The sequence below is a fragment of the Phoca vitulina genome, unplaced genomic scaffold, assembly GCF_004348235.1.
Source record: "Phoca vitulina isolate PV1807 unplaced genomic scaffold, GSC_HSeal_1.0 scaffold48, whole genome shotgun sequence".
Classification (NCBI taxonomy): domain Eukaryota; kingdom Metazoa; phylum Chordata; class Mammalia; order Carnivora; family Phocidae; genus Phoca; species Phoca vitulina.
This window is the reverse complement of record NW_022589751.1, coordinates 6,054,837-6,079,589: the sequence shown is the minus strand read 5'-3', so window position 1 is coordinate 6,079,589 and position 24,753 is coordinate 6,054,837. Positions and strand designations below refer to the sequence as shown.

Here is a 24,753-nt window from a genome sequence, read left to right as displayed (position 1 = left end):
CACATGTTTTCACTTTTGTTTGGAAACTATATGGTTACTAAAGTAAGAAGCAGTGGGAGGCAGAAGCCTGATTGTAAAGAAGAAAATGTGGGCACTGGTCTAAGTCCTCTGGGTTGTGGCTGGGTATGACAGGAGGTAAGGGATAAGAGTTAGGCTTTAGAGGTTGAGTTTTGGAGTCAAAATAGACCTGAGCTTATTCATTCACAACTTACGTCACCTTGGGCAAATTATTTAGCATTTATAAGCCCTGGTTTCCTTATGTAAAAATGAGAATGATAGCTTCTGTCTTTTTAGAGTTATTATGAGGATTAACTGATAAGGCATATAAAATGCCTAACTAGATGCCTACATAGACTAAGTGGTCAGTTAGTATGAATATCATCATCATCATCATCATTGTCATCACCAGATGATGAAGAAATTCTCTCAATCCACTGATTTTGGAGCTAATGATAAAATCTATATCCTGTGGCACTTTAAGAATATGTCCCACTGTACTCTGCTTCCATAGTAGGGAACACAGGATATAGAAAGAGGTGGGATAAGAAATGTCTGGATAGCAAGATCGTTTTTGCTACAAGAAGCATGGGCTTAACATAGGTCATTTGACTCCCAATATTAAGTGGAAAGGAGACAAGGAAATCTGTACTTGAGTGTAGACCTTCCAGATAAATACATCTGCCTGTCAGTATTAGCTTTGGATTTCATACACTGACCTTTATTGCTTTATAGTTTATTAAAAATGCCCTCATATACACTAATATAATTCTGATTTAGGTAGGGCAGCTGTTACTATAATCTCTATTTAATTCTAGAGGAAACAAAGACTGAGAAATTGAGAAGATGGGTTTTAGAATCATATTGCAGGGTTTAAATCCTGGCTTCTCCACTTACCAACAGTGTAGCCTAGGGTAAGTTACTTGGACTTGCAGAGCCTCAATATTTTCATCTCTGAAATGGGGATAATGAAGGTACATAACCTCTTAGGGTTGTGTGCAATTATTCATCATGTAAACAAAGTACATGACAGAGCAAATAGTATGTACTTAATAAATATTTGTTTTTGTTATTTCCTAGGGTCAGGCAGCTAACAAGTGGTAATGCTGGTATCTAAATTTAGATAATTGGATTTCATATCCAATGTCCTTTCCACACACCACCTCCCATAATATTAATAATGTTGATTCCCTGCCACTGTGATGATGTATGATCCATTAACATTAGAGCAGGTGGTCCAATTTGTTTTTCCAAAAGTGATAGGAGATCCGTCTAAACTATCCCTCTTGGTACAGTTGGCACACATATCTGATTCTCAGTTTCCTCAATAAGAGAACAGCTATGACCTCAGGACAGAGCTGCACCAAAAAGCTCTGGATTTTGGTTCAGCTGTTTGTAGCAAAGTGCTGAAGATACTGGTCTGCCACATGAGAAGACAGAGATAGCCTGCATTAAACTGAGCCAATGGGAGACTTGCAGTGTAGTTGAAAAAGTATGTTACCTAGTGAGTTGGAAGACCTGAATTCTAATCTTAGATCCACTACTTAACTATATCTTGAAACATCTTTGAACCTGGGCTTCCACGTCTTTATTTTTTATTTTTCTAGCTTTATTTAGTATAATTGACATCCACAAACTTTAAAGTGGGGATCCCAACGGTTATCCTTGGGACTGTTACCTGTTCATACAGTCCCTTTGTAAAAATTAGGAATAGGTGACTTTTTTCCCAAGTAGATGCAGCTCTGCATTAAGGTTTATGGGCTGGGTGAGCAGAACATGGACTAGATTTCTTCTCCACTAGCCTCGGAAGCTAGCCTTCTGGTGCATTGCACAATCTGCAGAAGTGAATGTAAGGGCCCTATGCTGTCTATTCACTGCGCAGGGCTGTTAACATCAAGTGAGATAATAAAGGTGAAAGAGTTTGGTAAAGTCTAATCTCCTCTGTGAATGTAAGGCACTGATATTACACAAACACCATTTGGTTTCAAATACTAGGACCCAAGGGCTACCTGGGTAGACATACTGACTGTTACCCTTCCTTTTGTTGTGATGATCCCTCTGATTGTTAACTTGTACAGCATCTATAAATTACTGGCTGTTAAAGCAGATTATGGCAAAGAAAGGTTCTCTCCATCACTTTCAGGCCTGGACCAGTCTTGCTCTTGAGATCCTTAAAGACTAAAATCAGTTCTTTTGATGATTCATTCTCTTGAAGACATGTTGTTTTTAGAATACCCTGGAGTGGGACTGGGTCTTGCCCATGAGTGGAATTTGGAATCCTTTGGTTAGAGATTATCTCTGGTTTTCAGGCAAAGGTCATTGTATAAAAGCTTTGTATCAATGGGAGAAAGAAAAGTTGCTGAGCCACAATTTTCCCTCTTTTCATACCTTTGAAGCCCAAGCTGTGTCCTAGGCTGTATTGATCAAGTAGGACAAGAGGATCTGCTTGTATGAGTCACTAACAAAAAGACAGCTTTAGAATTAGACAAAGCTTAAATTAGGTCCTAGGATCTGGCATTTACTAGTTTTGTAACTCGGACAGGTAAATCACCTTTCTAAGTTTCCATTTTTGTCATCTGGAATTAGGGACATTAACGGTATTTATCTCATGGGTTTTTTGCAAGGATTAAATGAACTAATATGTAGAAAGCACTTGGCATTTTATCTAGCACACAGTATGTGTTCCATAAATGTTAGCTCTTATTAGTAAGCTCCCTGCAAAATACTCTACCAGACTTTGTTGTGCCTTCCCAAGAAGCTTAGAGAAAAGATAAATAGAAATGCAAAGCAATAAATGCATGATACAGATAGAGGCTATTGTCAGGAACTGGTGTTTGAAGGAGGCTCTGAAGAAAGGTGAGATTAGGATAAGTAGAAAGGATGAGGAGGGCATTCCATATGGGATGAGTAACATTGGCAAGCTTCAGACCTTGAGTCGACCACTTTGCTTGGAGAAGTGGGAATAATACTATTTGGGAACATAGGTTAGGATTACAAAGGAAGAGCCCTAAAAACTAGGGTAAGTGGTTGACCCTTGTTCTATAGATAATGATAAGTGACACGATGAACCTTGTGCATGGAAATGTCTAGCAGGTGGTTGGAAAGCTCTTAGGAAAATGCTCCTATACATAGCTAAAACTTTGGGAATAGAAGTTGAAACTGTGGAAGCTGGTATATGATACCTCTCAGGCCAGCTCCCTGAGTGGTGCCTGTTGACTCCAATTTAGTGAGGGTGGCTTTTGAACAGCATTTAAAGTGAAATGGTGAAGCTGTCAGGAGATTTGAAGACAACTTAAAACATTAACTGGGGAAGGTTTGCTTCTCTGAAGTCTTCTGAAAGACCATGTGGCCTCTTAGAATAATTTTTTAATGGAAATTTAAAATATAAAATGAAATTAGTATAGTGGGAGAAAAATGACCCATTTAAGCTTAATTATATTTTCTGAAATTATTCTGCAATTTTTACATTCTTCAGAGGGTTCTTATGACTGAGTTACCATGATGAGAGTAGGAAAATGAATAAGATCTAGTAAAGGGAGGTATGCTGTATCAAATCAGCAAGTTTATTTATTTGTTTTCAAAGATTTTATTTATTTGAGAGAGAGAGTGAATAAGAGAGAGAGAGTATGAGCAGGGGCAGAGGAGAGGGAGAAGCCAACTCCCCGCTTAGCAGGGAGCCCCAACACAGGGCTCCATCCCAGGACCCTGGGATCATGACCTGAGCCGAAGGCAGACTTAGCCAACTGAGCCACCCAGACACCCCAGGGCACTTTTTTTTTAAGAGTACAAATTTAGGGGCACCTGGGTGGCTCAGATGGTTGGGCGTCTGCCTTCGGCTCAGGTCATGATCCCAGGGTCCTGGGATAGAGCCTCGCATCGGGCTCCTGGCTCAGCAGGGAGCCTGCTTCTCCCTCTCCCTCTCCCTCTCCCTCTGCATCTCCCCCGGCTCATGCTCTCTCTCTCTCTATCTCTGTGTCTCAAATGAATTAAAAAAAAAAATCTTTAAGAAAAAAGAGTACAAATTTAGTTACTCTGTAAGTTTACAAATTTTTATTTTAAAGATTTTATTTTTAAGTAATCTCTATATCCAACATGGGGCTTGAATTTACAACCCTGAGATCAAGAGTCACATGCTTTCCTGACTGAGCCAGCCAAGCGCCCCAAGTTCACAAATTTTTGATGTGTAAAACTTTTTATATAAAAATATCTGGGCCACTCTGCATTATTTAGATCCAAGATGAATACAGATACATAAAATATATATGGATATTTTTAAATTGAGGTATAATTGACATAGAACATTATATTAGTTTCAAGCGTACATGATCAATATTTGTATATATTGCAAAATGATCACCACAATAAGTTATTATCTATTACCATACATAGTTACAATTTTTTTTCTTATTTTGAAAACTTTTAATGTCTACTCTCTTAGCAACTTTCACATATGCAATACAATATTGTTAACTATCATCACCATGTTGTACATTACAGCCCTAGGACTTATTTTATAACTGGAAATGTGTACCTTCATGAATATTTGGTTTTAAAATAAAATTAATTACTGGGGTGCCTGGGTGGCTCAGTCGGTTAAGCGTCTCTCTTTGGCTCAGGTCACCATTCCAGGGTCCTGGTATTGAAGTATTTCCCGCATGGGGCTTCTTTCTCAGCGGGAAACCTGCTCCCCCGTCTCCCTCTGCTGCAGTTCCTCCTTCTTGTGCTCTCTGTCAAATAAAATCTTAAAAAAAATAAAATTAATTACAATCGAAGTCTAGAAACATAGGAAACATAGATGAAGTGTGTTCATGTTTTTTTTAATGGAATACACACATATACACATGGACGTGTCTTTTGAAATGGAATCTCCAGTTAATAAACATAGGCTTTAAGTATACAAACTTATCTGTAGTATTTCCTGATCACATGAAGGTATGATGAAGAATGACGAAAGTATTGAATACATCAGGATGCTGAAAGAGACTTAATTTTATTTGGCATATCAAAGGAATAGAGACTTTTTTACATTAGGTTGTTATCAGAACAGTAACTATATTATTATTCCTTGTTATATACACTAATCATGCATTGTTTTCATATTAGAAGGTAATTTCTGCAGTAACTATAAACTGCAATCTTTTATTTATTTTTTAAAGATTTTTTTATTTGAGAGAGAGAGAGCAGTGCTCCCAAGTAGGGGCGGGGCAAAGGGAGAGGGAGAAGCAGACTTCCCGCTGAGCAAGGAGCCCTATGCTGGACACGATCCCAGGACCCTGGGTTCATGATCTGAGCGGAGGGCAGCTGCTTAACCAACTGAGCCCCTCAGGCGCCCCTGCTGCAACCTTTTAAGAACAATTTGTTAATATGTATCTAAGGCCTTAAGGTTATGCCTTTCAACCAAGTAACTTTTTCTTTAGAAATATGGCTTGAAGAAACACTGAGTTTGGAAAATAGTGAAAATTAAAACAAAATTAAAAAACAAATTAAATGTCCTGTGATAGGAGAAAGAGTAGATTAATTCCACCAAGATATGGAATATCTTCATTAAACATTAAATATAGCGTCATTAAACATAATGTCTTTGAAATACTTTTAATGGCAAAAGAATTTCTCTTCACCTAACATTAAAGAAGTGCTCTCAGTCTCTATAATTTGAGGTAAAAACCTTGTTCTTTGATTTGGTCAACAAACTTTTATCCAGCAAACTTTTATCTCTAAGTTTTAGGCCCAGTGCCTGGGTTACAAAGATGAATAGAGTCCTGATCCTGGAGCTTTTCTAGGAAAGGTAGGTGTATAAACAGATAATTACACCAAAGAATGAAGAATATAGGGACACCTGGGTGGCTCAATCAGTTAGGCGTCTGCCTTCGGCTCAGGACATGATCCTGGGGTCTTGGGATCAAGTCTTACGGATTGAGTCTCTTGGATCGAGTCTCACATTAGGCTCCTTGCTCAGTGGGGAGCCTGCTTCTCCCTCTGCCTGTGCTTGTGCTCTCTATCTCTGTGACAAATAAATAAATAAAATCTTAAAAAAATAAAATATGAAGAATATTTTAATAGAGGTGTGTTTGTATTACAGGGGATGTAAAGGAGGGAATGGACAATTCAGCTTACGTGGCCAGGGAAAGCTTCAAAGAGGTGACATTTGAACTAGGTTCTATTGGGTGAGTAAGAGTAGGTTATCAAGAGGTAGAAAGGTATTTCAGGCAGAAGTAATATGTGCAGAGGCATTATAGTAGAAGAGCATAGTCCATCCAGGGACTGTTGTAGTTAGGTATGGCTGGGAAGAAGAGTAGAAGAAGAGTTAATTTTGTATTTTATCCTCTTGGCAGGGAAAAAATTATTTAAAAGTTTTAGGAAGGGGCATACCATAGTAAAACTGTATTTGAATGATTACTTGGGCTTTAGTGTGGAGGCCACATTTGAAAGGGTACTAGATGAGAGACATTAGGGTATTACCGCCATAGTCCAGATGAACTGTAAAACTGGCTGCAAATGAAGAGGAGGGGATGTCAGGCCAAATTTAGGAGGCTGAATTAAGTTTTAGTGCCCAATTGGACTTGTTCCTAAGTGATAGAGAAGGGAAAAGACAAAACCATGTCCAGATTCCTAACTTGAGTGACTAGATGGATGGTAGTCCCATTAAGTAGGATAAAGATAAGTAGACCAGAAATAAAGGCAGAAGCACATGTGGGAGAAGGATCCTCAGAGAAGTTGTTAGTTAAACAGTGGTTTGGAGCTTAGCAAAAAGATTTGCTCTGGAAACCTAGATGGCAGTGAACTCAGTTTCCCAGTTCATGAATATAACATTGTTCAGGGAGAGTGTAGAATTAGGAGAGCCCTGTGGGAAGCTCTGTTTAGTAGCCCGGAGACCAAAGAAACTTTAGAAGAACCAGGAAAGCAGTGCCTTCAAAGAAAATAGAATAGTGTTGTGTTAGTTGGCTACTGCTGTGTAACAAATTACCCCAAGCTTAATGGCTTAAAACAACACTCATTTATGACTTAACAGTTTTAGGGATCAGAAGTGTGATGCAGCATGACTGGGTTCTCTGTTCAGATTGTCAAATCTGCTTTCAAGCTTAGTCTTGTTGGCAGAATTGCAGTTACAGGACTAAGGTTCCTGTTGTCTTTCTAGCCTGGAATCTTGGAGGGCCATCTTAGAATTCTGCTTACCATGTGTTCTATGAAGGATGAATGGCAAATAAAATAAGAATTGAGAAATGTTAGTTGGTCATTGGTGACTTTAGTAAGATCAGAAGCAAGAGCACTTTTAGCACGATGGTAGGGGCAGAAACCACATGTTAAGTTTGGGAGTCAACTGGAAATGAAAATAGAGCTAGGACCTAGAGGTTTCTTTCAAACTGCCTGTCTGGAATGGGAAGGAGAATGCTGGGAATAATTAACTAATGAACTAGGTCTCAAGGAAAGTAGAAGGAATGAGCTCTAGACTATAGATGGAGTGATTAATTATGGACCTGTAGGGGAACTCAGCTTCTTCTGAGATAGAAGGGAAGGAAGTATGGTGGGGATTACAGATAAGTTTGTAAGCCGGGGGTGGGAGGGGTGGGAATCCTGCTGATAGGCAGCTGAGAAAATGAGGGCATTACTGTCTAATAGCCTCAGTTTTCTCTTACAAGTTAGAGAGAAGGTCAAAAAAGCAGGTGAAATTTTAGAACTGCTGCTTTGTGGCTAGGAGGCCTTTCATAAAATTGTTGAATGACTGAATGATCTCAAAGCTAATGGACAGGCAAGAAACACGAAGAACTCCGGTGCTCTCCAGATTGCCCACCAAACCACATTTGACTCACCTTGTTCCCTTTTTGCTCCTTTTTCTCTTGTTGTGTTCTTAAACTTAGTCTGATCTAGAATTGTTTAATAGATCCTGGCTCAGAGGATGTGGATTTCCTATTTGTAAATTGCCTTAGGCTTTAACAATCTTAAAAGCTTTCTAGGTTATCTAGGGGATATCTAATTTACCATAGTTGACCACAATTATTTTTACCTCCTTAGGTTGCAAGGTATTTCAAGTCAAGGGAGTTTGGCTTTTTTCATCTTTGCATGTAGTGCCCATAACACAGGCTTGGCATGTAGGGAGCCCCCCATTTATTTCTCTAGCTTCATGACCTAGACTTAGGGCTCCTCTTTTAACTTGGCCAGATTGTGCTATTTTTTCTCTTTATCTTACAGAAGATAGTCAGTCTTTACAAATATATATGTAAGTTTTAGAAATTTAATGGAAATATAATAAAAATGCAGAAAAGTGCATAAATTATAAGTGTCCAGTTTTCTGAAATTTCAAAGTAAATACACCTGTGTAATAGCATCTAGTTTAAGAAATAGAGTATATCACCAGCATCCCTGCAGTCCCCTTTTATAAGTCCCCTGCCAATCGTTATTTCTCTGCAGAGCTAACCACTATGGTGAATTCTAACCCATAAATTAGTTTTATTAGAACTTTATATAAATCAAATCATATAATATGTCCTCTGCTCTGTGAGGCTTCACTCAGCATTGTATTCATGCAGTTCATCTATGTTGTTCTATAGAGTAAGAATCTCTTCGTTATTTTTGCCTTATGATATTCCATTATATGAATCTACCACAAATTTACTTATCCATTTGATTGTGGATGGATATTTGGATTGTTTCCAGGTATAGGCTATTTCTGATTAATGCTGCTTTGAATATGTCTTTTGGTGAACATGTTTGCATTTTGGATACGTACATATCTAGATGCAGAATTGCTGGGTCATAAGGTGTATGAATGTTGCTTTTTAAAAATTTATTTGAGAGAGAGAGCACACACATGTACGTGTGTGCCCGCACATGCAGGAACAGGGAGGAGCAGAGGGAGAGGGAGAGAGAGTATAAGCAAGAGCACGCCATGGGGCTTGATCCCACCACCCCAAGATCACAACCTGAGACAGACCTGAGCCCAAACTGAGTCGGATGCTCAACTGATTGCACCACCCAAGCGCCCCTGAATGTTTGCTTTAATAGATCCTGCTAAATAGTTTTGTAATGTGGTTGTATATATTATTCTTCCACCAGCAGTGTTTGAGAATGAGTTGCTCCCACATCTTTGCTAATATATGGTATTATCTGCCTTTTCCAATTTAGCATTTTTGGTTTTATTTTATATTTCTTTGATGATTAGTGAGGTGATCATATGCTTTTTTTTCCCATATGTTTTTGAGCATTTGAATATCTTTGGTTGAAGTCACTTGTCTTTTTCTTTAGGATGTTTACTATTAATTTATAAGGGTCCTTTATATATTCTGATTACAAGTCTTTTGTTGAAAAATGTACATACTGATATATTTCTCTCCATTCTATGAGTTTTCACTCTTAATTCTGTCCTTTGGTAAACAGATGTTCTTAATTTAATTTGTTTAGTTTATTAAATTTTTCCTTTATGGTTAATGGTTTTGTGACCTGTTGAAAATTTGTTGCCTATGCCAATGTCATGAAAATATTCTCCTATGTTCTTTTAAAGGCTTTATTGTTTACCTTTTATATTTAGACCTACAATCCATCTGGAATTGATTTTTGTGTATTGTGTGGCAAGGGTGAAAGTCTCTTTTTTGCCATGTGGATATTCAGTTGACTTCAGTATCCTTTATTGAAAAAAAAATCCTTTCACTATTGTAGTGTTACTATTTTCATAAATCTGGTCATCATGCATATTTGGATCTGTTTATGGACTTTTTATTTTTTCCCTGTGTCTATTTGCTTATCCTTGTGCCAATAACCACAGCCTAATTACTATAGCTTTATAATAGGTCTTCATATCTAGTGTGTAAGTCCTCTAGGTTTATTATTTTTTACCATCTAGATTGCCTTGGCATTCTTGGCCCTTTGCACATAAAGGTAACTTTAATCCAACAAGTATTTACTGAATACCTACTTCTTATGTACTAGGCACAGTGATAGATGTTGGGAATATAGCTATCAATATGATAGGCCTGGTCCTCTCCTTAGTTGGGAAAGCGACTCACATAGAGTGAGGTGAGAAAATAGCCTAGGATAGAGTCCTGAGGAATATTTAAAGTCAGCAAAGAAGACTGAAAGCTAAGGAGAGAGAGCAACAGCATGTCAGAGGGCACATAACCCCAAATGTGAAAAACAAAAACAAAAACAAAACAAGAAAGGACAGCATGAAGGAAGCAAAGGGAAAAGTATATCTAAAGGTTGGTCAGCTATGTCAGTGTTGCTGCAAGATCAAGCAAGATAAAGACTGACAAAACATCCACTGGATTTAGCTCTAGGTGCTATTGTGAACTTAAGCAGTTTCGGGGGTGGGGGTGTCTTTATTAGACTGTAAAGTCTTATATGAGAACAAAGTTCCCTGTTCAATTAGTGCTGTCTGTTATTTCCTGATGATAATCAAATGATCTACATATAGTGCTCCCCACCAAAAATGACTTTCTGTTTTATACCACTCCCTTTCATATCCATTCATGCAGCTGAAGAAAAAGTAATTGCTCTTCTAAATGGAGAATAATTTTATACTTATTCAAAACTTGGCTGTTTTAGATAATCAAAAACTGTATTTCATCTATCCATTCATTTATTCATTCATCTATTCATTCATTCAGCAAACATCTATGGAGCAACCACCAATTACCCAGGAGTCATAAACATTGTGCTAGAGATATAATTAGGGAAGGAATGGAAGGAAGCCTAGAAAGATGTATTTGACCCATGTATATCCCAATGAGTTAACTCTGCAGTCTCTATTTTTACAGCTTTCCATGACTATTCAAAGGGTATATGGTTAAGCTCTGTGACCCGAAGACAAAATTTTAGAAAGTTCTTCCTTTCTGGTTAAATAAAAAACAGGATTTCAGTAGAGGTCTTTATCCTTGTTGGGGGTCATCCTGTAATTTGTTGTTTGCTTGACATTTATTTACACCTTGGTAATTATGTTTGAGTCATTTTCTTGTTCTTTTTTACTTTTTAAAAAGATTTTATTTATTTGAGAGATAGAGAGCACGAGGTGGGGGAGGAACAGAAGGAGAAGCAGACTCCCCATTGAGCAGGGAGCCCAACTCGGGGCTCGATCCCAGAGCCCTGGGATCATGACCTGAGCCGAAGGCAGGCGCTTAACTGACTGAGCCACCCAGGTGCCCTGAGTCGTTTTCTTTTTAGATTTGAATGCTCATTTTAGGAAAGGAAGAGCAGAAATTACTTCATTTTCAAATACAATAAAATTACATTAAGTATGGGCAGTGGTAATTACTGATTGCCACTTATCATGGGTCAGGGCCAAAGTTTATTTTTCTCTATTGTATGAATTATTATTAGACCTGCACTTGGGGTCAGGTGGATAAATAAATGCCCAAGTAAACTGCTTTCAAGCACACCTGAATAACTTAAGAATTTCTACCAATAAAATCTTGACATATTAATTATAAATAATTTTATTTATTTTTAAATATTTATTTATTTGAGAGGGAGAGAGAGCAGGAGCAGGGGGAGCAGCAGCAGAGGGCGAGGGAGAAGCAGACTCCCCGCCGAGCAGGGATCCCGACACGGGACTTGATCCCAGGACCCTGGGATTATGACCTGAGCCGAAGGCAGATGTTTAATCGACTGAGCTACCCAGGTGCCCTAATTATAAATAATTTTAAAAATCTATTCTTTAAAAACAAGTCTTTGTAAGGATTTTATGAGGGAACTTTTTTTAAGAGGGAACTTTTTTTTTTTTTTAACCTAATTGATGTATTTGAAAATATGGAAGTTTGGTAGGTTAGGGAAATCTTCAGGAATAAGATTAACCTTGAGTGATCCTGACAGACTCCGGAATGCAAATGATAAGTACAGCACATTGGCAGAAGTGAAGCTTTCCTTAGGAGAGCAGAGGAAGAGAAAAAATGGGGAATATAAAATAAGTTCACAGTAGGAATAAGAAGGCCATTTAGTTCTTTTAAAAAGAGCGTTTCATAGGTTGATTCACAATAGGTTTTTTTTTTCTCTTAAATTGTTTTGGTTTTTTCCTTAGAAATAACTAGAAAAAAGACCACTAACACTGCAAATTGGTAGTCTCTGGTAATACTTTAATTCTAATTGGCAAAGAAAGGAAATAGAGAATTAGGACAGTTTTAAATGATTCTTAACATTTTTTGGTTCCCAGTTCAATCAGCATAGTCATCAACTGACATTTACTCTGAACCCCTTGGGTGAATGGCATTGAACCAAATCCCACAAACAATAATATCTTCGGGCGCCTGGGTGGCTCAATTGGTTGGGCAACTGCCTTCTGCTCGGGTCGTGATCCCGGGGTCCTGGGATCAAGTCCCTCATCCGGCTTCCCTTGCTCTGTGGGGAGCCTGCTTCTCCCTCTCCCTCTGCCTGCCACTCCCCCTGCTTATGCTGTCTCTCTGTCAAGTAAATAAATAAAATCTTAAAAAAAAAAAAAGAAATAATATCTTCTGCCTATGTGAACAAACTGGTAGTTGAACAATTGCTCTCAGAAGCTGTGGATAATAAGGGTTGATGCTAATATGTTGTGAGATTCCAGCCTTGGGGTCATGAGGTTAAGAAAGGAAAAACACACAACAAAAAAAATTTTTTTTGAAAAATAGAAACCGTATTTACTTTTTATGTTGAATAAAGAAGTCACTGTCCTATGCAATGAAACATTAAATGTCAAATTATTTTTTAATATTTCACCAAATATTATTTTAGCTTAAAAGAGTTGAATTTTGATTGATCATTGTATGAATAATGCAAAGTAAACTTTCATTTTGACAAGTAAAATAAGGAGGTGAGTTGATTCAGAGCATATCAAGTAGAATCTTAAGTGATTTATGCCTTCACTGAAAACTCAAATACAAAGAAATCTTGGTGGATAAGATGTCAGAAATTTGTGACTGAAACCTATTTTTTACCTGATCTCCATGGTTAATATCACATTTAATATTGCGGTATTTTTCATTCTATAGTACTAAAAATGTTTCTTTAAAGGATGATCAGATTTTAAGTATTTATCTTTTCCTGGTAGTCCTCCCTCCTTTTCTAATCCCTCCCTACCCAATCTCTTTTTGCTCCGGTAGGGTTCCTATTGCTGGCTACCCAGTCATTACCATTCTAATACCATTTAAGGTAGCTCTGCTGGGTTTATTCATTTTGAGTCCTTCAATCCAGTTTCTCTTTGAACCTGGATTCCTAAATCAAGTTGACAAACCAGTTTATTTTTCTCCCTTTTCATTTCAACAATTCGCGATTCAGATTGGTAGGAAAATATAATGTAATCCGGGCACAACCTCTTCCCCTTGGAATCAGTATTTGCGAGGCTTCCTCCTTTCCTTGGCTGAACGTGCTTAAGTCAGGCAGAGTACCTAGTGAAGGACTTCAGCCCCCACAGTTCCCTGTGTGCGCATGCCCTCTCTTCTTACAGTTGTCAAAGTGCTTTTGCCAGAGCGGTCACATAATCAACCTGAAAGAAGAAAATAAATACTGTACACTTTTTAATTTTATCGATCCTTAAAAACTGGACACTCAAAGGTAACTGCTACTAAGAATTTGTTACTTGAGATTGGGTGATTGCATGTAAAGGAAGATCTATTGTGTGTGTGGTGGGGGAGGGGAAGGAGGTATCTATTTCTCGGACTTTGCTGTAAATAAGAAAAAAGAAAAAAGGAAAAAAGAAACACACCCAAACAAACTATACAAGCAGTTACCGAGAGACATTGCATTTTAACTTCGTAAATGTTATTTTAATCTATTGCTTTCCTTTTGTTTAAAAGGGTCTTATTTATTAAAGATGGGTCTTGACCTTGACAGAGTGAATTTATGCAGAAAGTGAAATTTATCTCTTTAAGGAGTGTTGAGAAGAGAAATGGGTGTTCCTGGTATGATAAAATTTTTTAAATTCAGTAAATATATTAATTATAGCCTTCATAAAAGATTGAGTCCAGCTTACTTTTTAGCTTTTTTGCTATAGTATAGCATTAATTTTTCCATCAAGAGCATGTAGTCTAAACTGAAGGCATTAACAAAAAGCATCGATACAAGCATCGGGAAAGCTAAGTGATATTAAAATTATAATCAAATGCATATTTCAGCCATGATGATATGGCTATTGTAAAGATAATTCTAGCCCACTGGAAGCAACTCAGATCCCAGATTATAATGGTTTACTGCAGCACTGCTTAAACCAAGTATGAAAATGTCTCTTTCTATGACCATTTCCTTTGGCAGCGATAGAACTTTGTGCTGTTGTGAATCCAAGCTTTGCTTGCCTCTTTGTGTCATATTTTACAATACTGATCAAAGCCATTGTTTTAGACCAAGGGAACTGAGGAACATAAAATCAATATGTAGGTTTTATTGGTAGTAGCTGGCAATTTGTGAGGTATATTGGGCTGGGTTTGGGGGGGTTAGAAGGGAGGGAAGAGAAGAGAGTGAGGTGGCTATGAAGCATTTCCTTGAGCCCACTATTTTGTGTATGAAACTTTAAAATTAAAGATTAACCATTTTAAAGATAGTCTTTAATAAAATAGTACTACTTTAATCCCATTTCTTGATCTGACATATTTTGCCTAGTAGTTAAGAGTGATGGCACCTCCATTTTCCAATACATTTATTTTATGACAGTTATCATGAGGTTGTCCAAAGGCAGAGCTTCTGTGTGATTCTGAATGTCCTTTCACAAGTGTTCTGGGAAAGATGCTTCTCCAAGTATCTGAGTTAATTAAGTAACTGCATTAAATATATTAACAACTTTGTTGTGATCATACTGAATCATCATCTAAAAATAATTATATGTTTGGTCATATCCTCCTTTAACATCTCAAAATATTTGTTTTTAGGGTCTCAGCACTGTAATATTCATATATTTAAAACAATTAACATGTTCTAAAGGACGAACTAACTCAGTGATAACTATGTGTATGGAAATCTCCTGATTTTGAATGATTACTGTTTTTATCCTTGAATGAGAAAACAGGCTGTATGGCAGAGGTGAATATAGCCCTTCTATGAGAGATGGAAAATACCATACGCTCCTTATATGGCTAAATGAAGCAGTGATGGCAGTGCACTATAATTACAATGTATGAGAATTTGGGACTTTGTACTATGCTATTTTTAACACTTTTGCTAGCATATGGTAATTCAGGGTCTTCAAACCATAATCTTTCATTGCTAATACCAGTGATAAGAGAATGGATTCTAAATTTGCCAAAGTCTTGTGACCAAGGCAGCATCAGGAGGATTCAAAAATGAAAATCTGGCAACCCCAAAAGTATCTTGACTTTCTACTTAAATCTCAGGGGGATTTTTTTTTAAAGCTCCGCCCCCACCCCATCTCACAGTCAGTCTGTCTCTGTCTTTCGCTCTCTCTGACCTCAAATCCAACCAGAACATTTCTCCACGCTGCAGAGAAATTCTCAGGCTCCTGTTGATACCTGAACCACTGAGAAGCTAAGAAATTTCTTGTATGGCAGAATTGGAGACAAGAAGATTGGAGAATAAGCAGAAAAACCCTAATCCTTAGAGTGTAACAAGAAGCAAGCGCTTACAAACGTTTCAGTAGATTTTTACCTCTTTAAAAACGGTGTTTTTTTTTTTTAATGTCTCCTAACAAAATGGAGTAGCTTGCAGCTACTGGGAGGCCAGAGAATGATTGTGCAGCTGAGTCCTCCTCCTAACAAATGCCAAGGATTTCCTCCCTCGTGGTTCGCTGCTGCTAAATGAAACAATTATCAACGCAAGAAGGCAGTTTGCTAATCAAGAGGGATAAGACTGCTGTTTCTTTAAAGTGCCGAGCACGGAAAGGGGAAGAAAGGGTCGTGTGCGGTGTCTTTTTAACCTTGCTGAAGGACGCAGCAGTATTTATTGACGTATGCAAATAACTGGGGAGGGTGGTGCTTGGGAAAAAACAGGAACCAGAATCAGTTTCTCATTGCAGGGTGAACGCTCTGAGTTCCGGTGAAGGGAAAAGAGACGTGGCGAAATTGCTGTCTTTCTGTCTTATAAGCACATCTCTCACTAATACAGAAAAGGAACCAAGACATCAGAAAGGGTGAAGACGCTCTCACAGTATTTTTAGAGACCTTGCACGAGCCCCCCCCCCCGCCCCATCCCCAGCCCGACCTGTTCTTCTAAATGGGAGATTATGGATTTGCATTGCAATTGGCTAGTAGCGGTGGCACTGGATTTTCGCAAGGAAAACACCCGCCCGCTTTAGCGAGGGGCATTAACGATCACATTGACAATAACGCGTCTCTCTTTTTTCCCGTTTCAGCTGCGCAAACCATGCAGGATGATTTACTGATGGACAAAAGCAAAACCCAGCCCCAGCCCCAGCAGCAGCGGCAGCAGCAGCAGCCCCAGCCCGAACCCAGCGCAGCCGAAGCCCCGTCCACGCCCCTCTCCTCAGAGACCCCCAAGCCGGAGGACAGCAGCGCAGTGCCGGCCCTCAGCCCCGCCGCGGCCCCGCCGGCCCCCAACGGCCCCGACAAGATGCAGATGGAATCGCCGCTCCTGCCGGGCTTGAGTTTCCACCAGCCCCCTCAGCAGCCGCCGCCGCCGCAGGAGCCCGCGGCGCCGGGCGCGTCGCTGTCGCCGTCCTTCGGCAGCACCTGGTCCACGGGCACCACGAACGCGGTGGAGGACAGCTTCTTCCAGGGGATCACCCCAGTCAACGGGACCATGCTCTTCCAGAACTTCCCGCACCACGTCAACCCAGTCTTCGGAGGCACCTTCTCTCCGCAGCTCGGCCTGGCGCAGACCCAGCACCACCAGCAGCCGCCGCCGCCGGCGCCGCAGCCCGCGCAGCCCGCGCAGCCCCCGCAGGCGCAGCCCCCGCAGCAGCGCCGCTCGCCCGCCAGCCCCAGCCAGGCGCCCTACGCGCAGAGGAGTGCCGCCGCGGCGTACGGCCACCAGCCCATCATGACCAGCAAGCCGTCCTCGTCCTCGGCTGCAGTAGCCGCCGCGGCCGCAGCCGCCGCTTCGTCCGCCTCGTCCAGCTGGAACACGCACCAGAGTGTGAACGCCGCCTGGAGCGCGCCGTCCAACCCGTGGGGCGGCCTGCCGGCGGGACGGGACCCTCGCCGGGCGGTCGGCGTGGGCGTGGGCGTGGGCGTCGGGGTGCCCTCACCGCTCAACCCCATCTCACCACTCAAAAAGCCCTTCTCCAGCAATGTGATCGCGCCGCCCAAGTTCCCCCGCGCGGCCCCGCTCACCTCCAAGTCCTGGATGGAGGATAACGCTTTCCGGACGGATAATGGTAACAATCTGTTGCCATTTCAGGTAATGCTCCAGTGCACCTGCACACACCTTCCTTCTACCCCGCTCCCTTTGCCCCTTCTTCCCTGCTATTTAATCGTCCATTGATTCTTGTTCTTTAAAAAAGGCAGCGATGTCCAGCCCCCCTGTCCGCTTCGAAAGCCTCCATTTCACCAGGGCTGTTCCAGTGCCGGGGACAAGGTTGGGGGAACATTGTGACTGTTTGAGGAATCATATTTAAGCACCCTGATAAGATAGAAAAGGGCCTTTTTCTTTTGGTATATTTTTCCTTCACCGTGTGCGTGCGTCTTATTTTGACCTTTGACAAAGGTGCAAGTGTATGGCAAGGTGCTGGGTTGGTCCCAGGATGAGTAGGCTGAGATTCCTGTCATTTTAAGTAGCTACACATTTCAGGTTATGCAATCCTGGGTTCAGAGGGCCTCCTGAAAGCCATCCACTCCCAAACTACCCTGGGCCTACTCTTAAAGAGGTTAACAGCCCTTGAGTGGTGCTATTTCAGACAGTTGCATATGCTCAATTAAACTAATGTGAACACATGTGTTTATGTCTCGCTGAGGTGCTGGCATCATTAATAGCAATCAGCATATTGCCCCTGCCGGGAAAATTATGAGTGTGAGATTCCAGTAAACTCCCGAACTCCTTCAGGGAACGAGTTGGAAGAGTGGAAATTCTAGGGGTAACCCTTTCTATGTTACCTAGAAGAAGGACTTAGACATTGTTTTTTTCTAGAGCAAAGAGACAATAGGACGCGACCTTCAGAGCCATATTGCAATGGAGTCTATTTGCTAGCTAGCACTGAAATATTTAAAGCTGCAGTGTCCTTCAGATGGGTTATTTAAGAAGACAATGCAGATCAATTACACCATTTGAAACTGGGCAAAGTGAAAGTCTTGCAACTTTAATGAAAAATGAGCCTTGTGTCTTGGTGTTAAATACCAGTGAAAAACCCAGGAAGTGCCCCAGACAAAAAAAGGTTGAATGGAGTGTCCTTATTCTGTTCTTGTTTTCTGATCCAGCCCACGGCCACATCGGTTGGCAGTGTCCTGAACATCTTGAGTTGGAAAGGGGTGGTGAGGGTGAGTGTTCACTGGGGGCTTTTGTTCTCAGGCAAACATTTTCCTTCACTTACAAATTGATTTGGCTATAAGCTTCTAAGCTCAGCTGAAAAAGAAGAGAAGAAAGGAAGGAGAGAGGAGGGCTTTGGATAAGACCCAGTTGGGGTAGTCAAGGAAATGAAACAAATCTTTTGAGCATTGCTGAAAAATGGCAGAACCGAAATTTGACAGAGGTAGTTTAAAGCATCAGGTGCAATTGGAACCTTCATTTTGTTGTTCTTTACATTTCAGATGTGACGTTTGGGGTGGCTCCCATCCATGAAGAAGGAGATAGGGTTATTGAGAAGCACATGATTCTCTAGGCTACAGCAAGGATTTTTAACCTTGACAGTTCAAGGGGGTCCATGAAACTTGGAAATTGTGTGTATGAGAGTTTTTCATGAGAGAGAATCTTAACAAATTTTCACAGGGGTCCTTTAGGAATGGAAGATTTTAATATTAAGGTGTATTTCTTTCCATTCTAAAGTTTGTCTTGATAAAATGAAGAGACACTGCAAGATGGGATTAGTTTGGTAGAGAAAAAGAGGAATCTGCTTTCTGGAATTTCTCTATGTGCTTATTTTTGTGCTGAGGGGATAGAACAGGGAGGCTGCATTTGGTAGGAGAGCCCTTCTTTTTCCAACAGTTCCTCTTTTCATTTTGATGCTCCCTATCCAAGTCCATCTTAGAAGATAACCTAAAATCTGAGTGGGAGTTTTAGAGGTGAGAGCTGACCGTATAGACATCAGTTACCTTTTTCTAGGCACTGAATCTGAATACAACTAGCTTTTGATTAATTATCTCTGGAAGTGAGGGCTGGGGAGAGATTAAATCCATAAAATTTCCCCCAAACTGATATTGACAAGTAGTGCATGGATTGCCAGTTGTTTCTCAGCAAACCATTTACCAGCAATGCTAATGAGAGCCAGACAGACTGGTTTGAGTTTGGTTTCTTGTCTTTTTATCCCTGGTGGTGCTATTGAGTAGGCAAAGATGGCCAAAAGACTTGTGCAAGGAGAGATTTTATTAAAAAATGAGTTTTATATATTTGGCCTCAGGAAAAATTACATGGACTTTATGTCTCACATCTTTGTCTTACTTAAAATGGAGCTTCAGGGTTTTGAAGCAATATTAGAACCAGATTAGAAGTAACCTGGTTGTGTTTTAGTTTGGGGTTAGGATATTATAAGACTTTGTGTTAAGTATATCACATGTTTAAAAAACAAAAACAAAACACCTTGAGTCTTGTGTTTAGAATTTTACATGTTTGTGCATTTATTTAAATCATTTTTCTATGAAAGGGAGGAAATATCTTAAGTAGTCCTAGAGACTATTTTACAGACTCTGAGCTAAAAGGGGCTTGCAACAGTGATCTACTCTAATATATCTTAATATGTATTTGTAAAATCCATATCCCCTCAGTGTTGTTTCACTCTCTTTTGCCACCCAACACAAAAGATTTTTTTGGAGCTTTACTTCTGTGGTTTATATTGTAAAAGCAATAACTGTATTTGAATGTGGTTTTCCAAACTATACATTTCCTTACCCCCTTCCCTCAATTCTAACAAAGTTGATTGGTTTCCCTGAGTTGGGGTGGCTGCTTCCTTCAGGTTTACTTGTATCTAAACACCACTTCGTATCTGTAAACAAGGAAACCGAGGTCCTAAGAGGTAGAGTGACATAGTTCCAGTCCTAGGGGTTTGGCTAATTTTGTTGATGTGTGTACTTAACTTCCCTATAGCACTAGTGGTGTCAGGTAGAATTCATTTTAAGTCAGATTCTCTTTGGGCTCCATTCAAAGGGACTTAGTTATGAAACTATCTAGTGAGGTTCTCTTTCTGGCTGATGCCTCTTGGTGATGTACCTCCCACTAACGGGTTCAGGAACAGTGAGACACTCCACTGGGGGAATTATAAATATGCATCATTCTATATTTATATAAGACAGAGAAGCCTACGTATGTAAAAGGACCAAAGCAGAGATGTTTTCTATATGTAGTAAATTTGGGTTTAAATAGCATTTTTATCCAGAGGAGTTTAGAAGGGACTTTTAAGAATACCTGTTCCACAGCTCTGTTCATTTTCTAAAGGAGGAAATTGAAATCCCAATACGTGAAATTCCTTGCCCAAGTTTGGGTGGGTAGTTTCTGTCCGAAGCAGGCTTTGTCTAGGTTCAAATTTCAACTCTGCCAGTTACTTGCTTTGTAATCTTGAGCAAATTATGTATACATATTGACCCTCATCTGTAAAATGGGAATAATAATAATTCCTTGCTTCATATGAGTTCAAGTGAGAAACCTGATATTAGCACAGTGCTTGATCCAAAGTAAAGTACCACATAAATGTTGGGCTACAATTATTGTTATTGTAATGGTACCTGGAGATTCTGTATGATTTTATAGTATGGATCACTGATTTTTCATACAGTGCAGTCTGAATAACTGTAAACTTCTATATAATGTTATTTGGTCTTTTTTTTTCTGTCTGAAGGTATCCTCTGGTTACTGTAACAATTTGATGACCCACAGTTTACTTATGGGCCAGGCCCTGTGCTAAACACTTCAGTTCAGTTATAATTCCTCATTGGATCTCCTTTGAGGTTCAGGGCTATTATAACCCTCATTATACTGACAGAGAAATTGAGAGTTAATACATTTACTTTATTTGCTCAAGATCACACAGCTGGTAACTGGCAGAGTTGAGATTTGAAGCCAGGCAGTCTGCCTCTGGAGCCAAGTCTCCACTATAATACCTTGAGTATAATAACTCCAGGACATCAGTTAACGTTGTAGTGTAGAAGCAGGAGACTGGGCTGAATCTGTACTTGACCTTATGATATACCCTGGAAATAGTGCTTTTAAAAAAATTTGTATTGTTGGAAATGGAGGAAGAAAAATATAGTGCCCGTACATTTACTACCACTTACTTGCAACAGTAGTCAGTATATCCCCCTATTTATTTATTTACTTAATTTATGTATTTTTGAATATTGTATTTTTGGAAAAAATTCAGATTGTGTTTTGCTTTTTTTCTGCATCTCTGCCTTTACCCTCTTGTCTTCCCTCACCCCAAATTGAAAGTAATTATACAGATTTTATATTTTCTGGCATAAGTCTAGTTAATTGTAATTTAGTGTTAATTTTGCTAGTGGGTTATCTGTACCAGAGGAACAAATTCCTTACATGAATTAATGGGAATATAGATCATTATTATTATTATATATTTTAGAGAGAACATAGGGGAGGGAGGATGGGGAAGGGCAGAGGAAGAGGGAGAGAGAGAATCCTTAAACAGGCTTTATGTTCATCTCAGAGCCCTACACAGGGCTGGATCCCAGGACGCTGAGATCATGATCTGAGCCAAAATCAAGAGTCAGATGCTTAACCACTGAGTTACCCAGGTGCCCGAGGAATATAGATTATTTAAAAAAATAAATATACCTATTCATAATAAATTTTGAGGAAACAGTAATATCTTCAACCAGTCTATGCTTCCCCCCCCCTTTTTTTTGTAAACCATCTTTTTAGGAAGTAGTATAAATTATCTAGTTATGCTTACTTTTGACCAAGGATAGTATGACCTAGATTTAAAACCGGAGACTCTTCTGTAGTTGGTTTGTTAACTACTGCTCTAATGCAAAACCACGTAAGGTCCACCCAACCCCACAGACTGTTTCAGAGCCTATTATGGCATGGTTACTGTGAATGCCAACAAAGCCACATTATCTATATTCTATTTAAAAGACGGATTGGTTAGAAAATATTAGAAGGTTTTCTATGCTACTAAAAACTAATCTAGTAATATAAACTGTATACTTTAATATTGCGTATTGAAAAGTAGTTAGATTTAAACTTTTCATGACCTTGCAGTGAGTTGATACAAAAGTATACCCTCAGAAATGTGATGGTTTTAGATATTCTGTAAAACACAATTTTCTGCTTAAATAGCTTTCTCCATTGGTTGGTGTCTATTTTGCTGTTTTTCAAGGGCTACATAAGGCGCAATGCTTGTCCATTTGGAACTTGTCATTGCTCAGGTGAGTTTTGTAGTGTTTTGATTCACACGTGTCAGAAGATTATAGCTTTGTTTTCTACAATATGAAAAGTTTGATTAAGTCATGTGGATTTTACTGAGGAAAAAGATGGAAAGGAGCATAGAGTAGTGGACAGCCCATGAAGCTTGGAATGAGAAAGACACTGGTCGAAGCCACAGCTCTGTCACTGATGATTGGGTCACGTCATTTATCAAATGATTCTTTTTCCCACTCTGCAAAAATGGAGAGAGAGCACCCATCTTCTGGGTTTGCTTTTGAGAGAATGTGTACAAAGTGTTCAGATAATTAGATACTGTTATGGCTCTTAGATGCCTGCCTAGCTGCCTCTAATTATAGTCAGTTTAATAGAAGAAATATTGTTGATAATCGGTAGTCCAGAGTTAAACACTAGTTGATGGCATCTGGAAATGGAGACGGGCTGGAAAGATGTATCCAGCGGGGATGGAAGAGTAATGAAAGGCTCTTTGTATATTATGGTGACTGCCTGACCTAGAAAGGCAGTAACTACCTGCTTTTTGTAACTACCTGCCTCTGCTTATGGTTGACTCACCAGTGCAAGTGTAAGCGTTTTCCTTGCTCTGTGAACATTTGATTGGTGATGGGAGAAATGCTTAATTTCCCGACTGCTACCAGTGTTGATTTTGGTAGTTCTGGAGCTACAAAGGCTCTAATTTGAAGCTCCTTATCACCACTTTCCGGAAGGTGATGCCTGGCTCTCTGTAGGGGCCAGTGTGGTTGTCAGAGATAGAATTCAGTATAGAGCCACAAGTTTGGATATTGAGAGTTGGGGAATATAGCCACCACTTCGAAGGGGCTTTCCTGGAGAGATTGCTGTGCTTGCAGTAGTATCCAGCCCAATGAGGAATTTTCTACCGCTGGTCCTTATTCCTTGTAAATGGCTTGCATGGGGGTTCTGTTATGTTTTGGTTCTATTACATTTAGTTTTCATATCCTTTAGTGTTCTTTACAGATGCTGGGCATGTAAATTTCTTAATGTGAAACCATTCTAATATTTGCATCTTGACTTAACTTGAAATAGAAAGGTACTACTAAACAAAAATAATATCATAAAGTAGTATCTTGGAATCAAGCCTACTTTTCTTTCCTCAGAAGCTTTATTACATAATTCTCAAAAATAATAAATACATGATATGAACCCTTGTTGGCATACTTCAGAGGAGAGAAACAGAAATGGGCACCGAACAGCCTTTATATCATTTGAGATGATCATAGAATTAATACACATGAAGGGAAGGAAACATTGTGTACTAATTTTGTGTGGGTAAGACTGTTGTACAGCCAAGTATGTTCATTTCTTAAGCATTCAGACTTATTTCAAAGTCAAGATCAAGTACAAGAGGAAAAAAAATAACTCCCTCTCTTTAGTAACTCAGTGCAATTAATTAAATGGTCGGTGCTGCCGAATGAACCAGTGTCTAGAAGTTCACAAGCACCTGACAGTAGCTGCTCATTAAATGACTAAATAAACATTTAAACACAAGGTGCTATAGTTTTTTTCTATAATATAGCATATTTAATATTTTTGAGACAGATTTGCCATAGTACCATTTCTCTATAAGCTGTCCATAGAATGTGGAAACGTGGATGTATGTAATGTCATAAAGGACATCTTCAATTTGTAAAAATAGAAAATATTATCTGTGTTCCCAGACTTAATGGACATTCGATAGTTTCTGGGCTGTGATTCTGTTTGCAGGTTTGATATGCCAAAAAGCAAGCAGAGTTCTTGTTTTGACATAAAAGATTTTGGCAGCCAGTAGATGGGAACACTAGCTTGCATCTAACGAGTTAAATTTTTCTTTACCTACTGACTGTTAATCAACTCATTCTTGTGGAGTTAATTTATCCTGTCATGGTAATCTGTTTTGTTCCTGATGTCTCAAATCAAGTTATTTAATACTAGAACTGACCGGAATGAGGGTCTGAATAATTCTGACAATAGCACTTAGAAATATTCAGAAGTCTTTGGTCTAAGAGGTTGACAAAGAGTAGGTTGTAGTAGGCCCATTCAGTCAGTCATTCATTTGAGGAATGTGAGATTGGAAAGCAGAGAGGTAAAGGGCAAAAGACTTTCTATCTGAAATATATGGTAGAGTTTGGGGACTAATTAGGGATTGAAATACTTCAGAGGAAACATTTTCATATCTGACAATTTAACCCCCTACTGCAAGTCCAGGAGACCTGGTTCTTAGGTTTCAGATACACAGCAATTAAAAAGGACAAGAAGTAAATGTGCCCAGCATCTCTCTTTTGCAATCTGCTGTGGAAAATTTCCTTTCCTCTTTTGGATGAGAGAAATATAACTGAGATTTGCAGGGGATTAAAAATAGTG

The 24,753-nt window shown here is 39.4% G+C and overlaps 1 protein-coding gene across 7 annotated transcripts in view; it reads left to right on the top strand.

Annotated features, from left to right (window-relative positions):
• CPEB3 (cytoplasmic polyadenylation element binding protein 3) overlaps positions 1-24,753 on the top strand; it is a 185,741-nt gene that overhangs the window by 17,667 nt on the left and 143,321 nt on the right. For 2 of the 7 annotated variants that reach the window (XM_032432500.1, XM_032432501.1), the window contains exon 2: positions 16,250-17,256. In XM_032432500.1, coding sequence (XP_032288391.1) covers positions 16,261-17,256 — 996 coding nt within the window. In that variant the 5' untranslated portion in view covers positions 16,250-16,260. Of the gene's footprint in view, positions 1-13,065; positions 13,507-15,913; positions 16,028-16,249; positions 17,257-24,753 lie in introns of those variants that run through there. The other 5 variants (XM_032432499.1, XM_032432504.1, XM_032432502.1 and 2 more) reach the window with 5 other exon arrangements.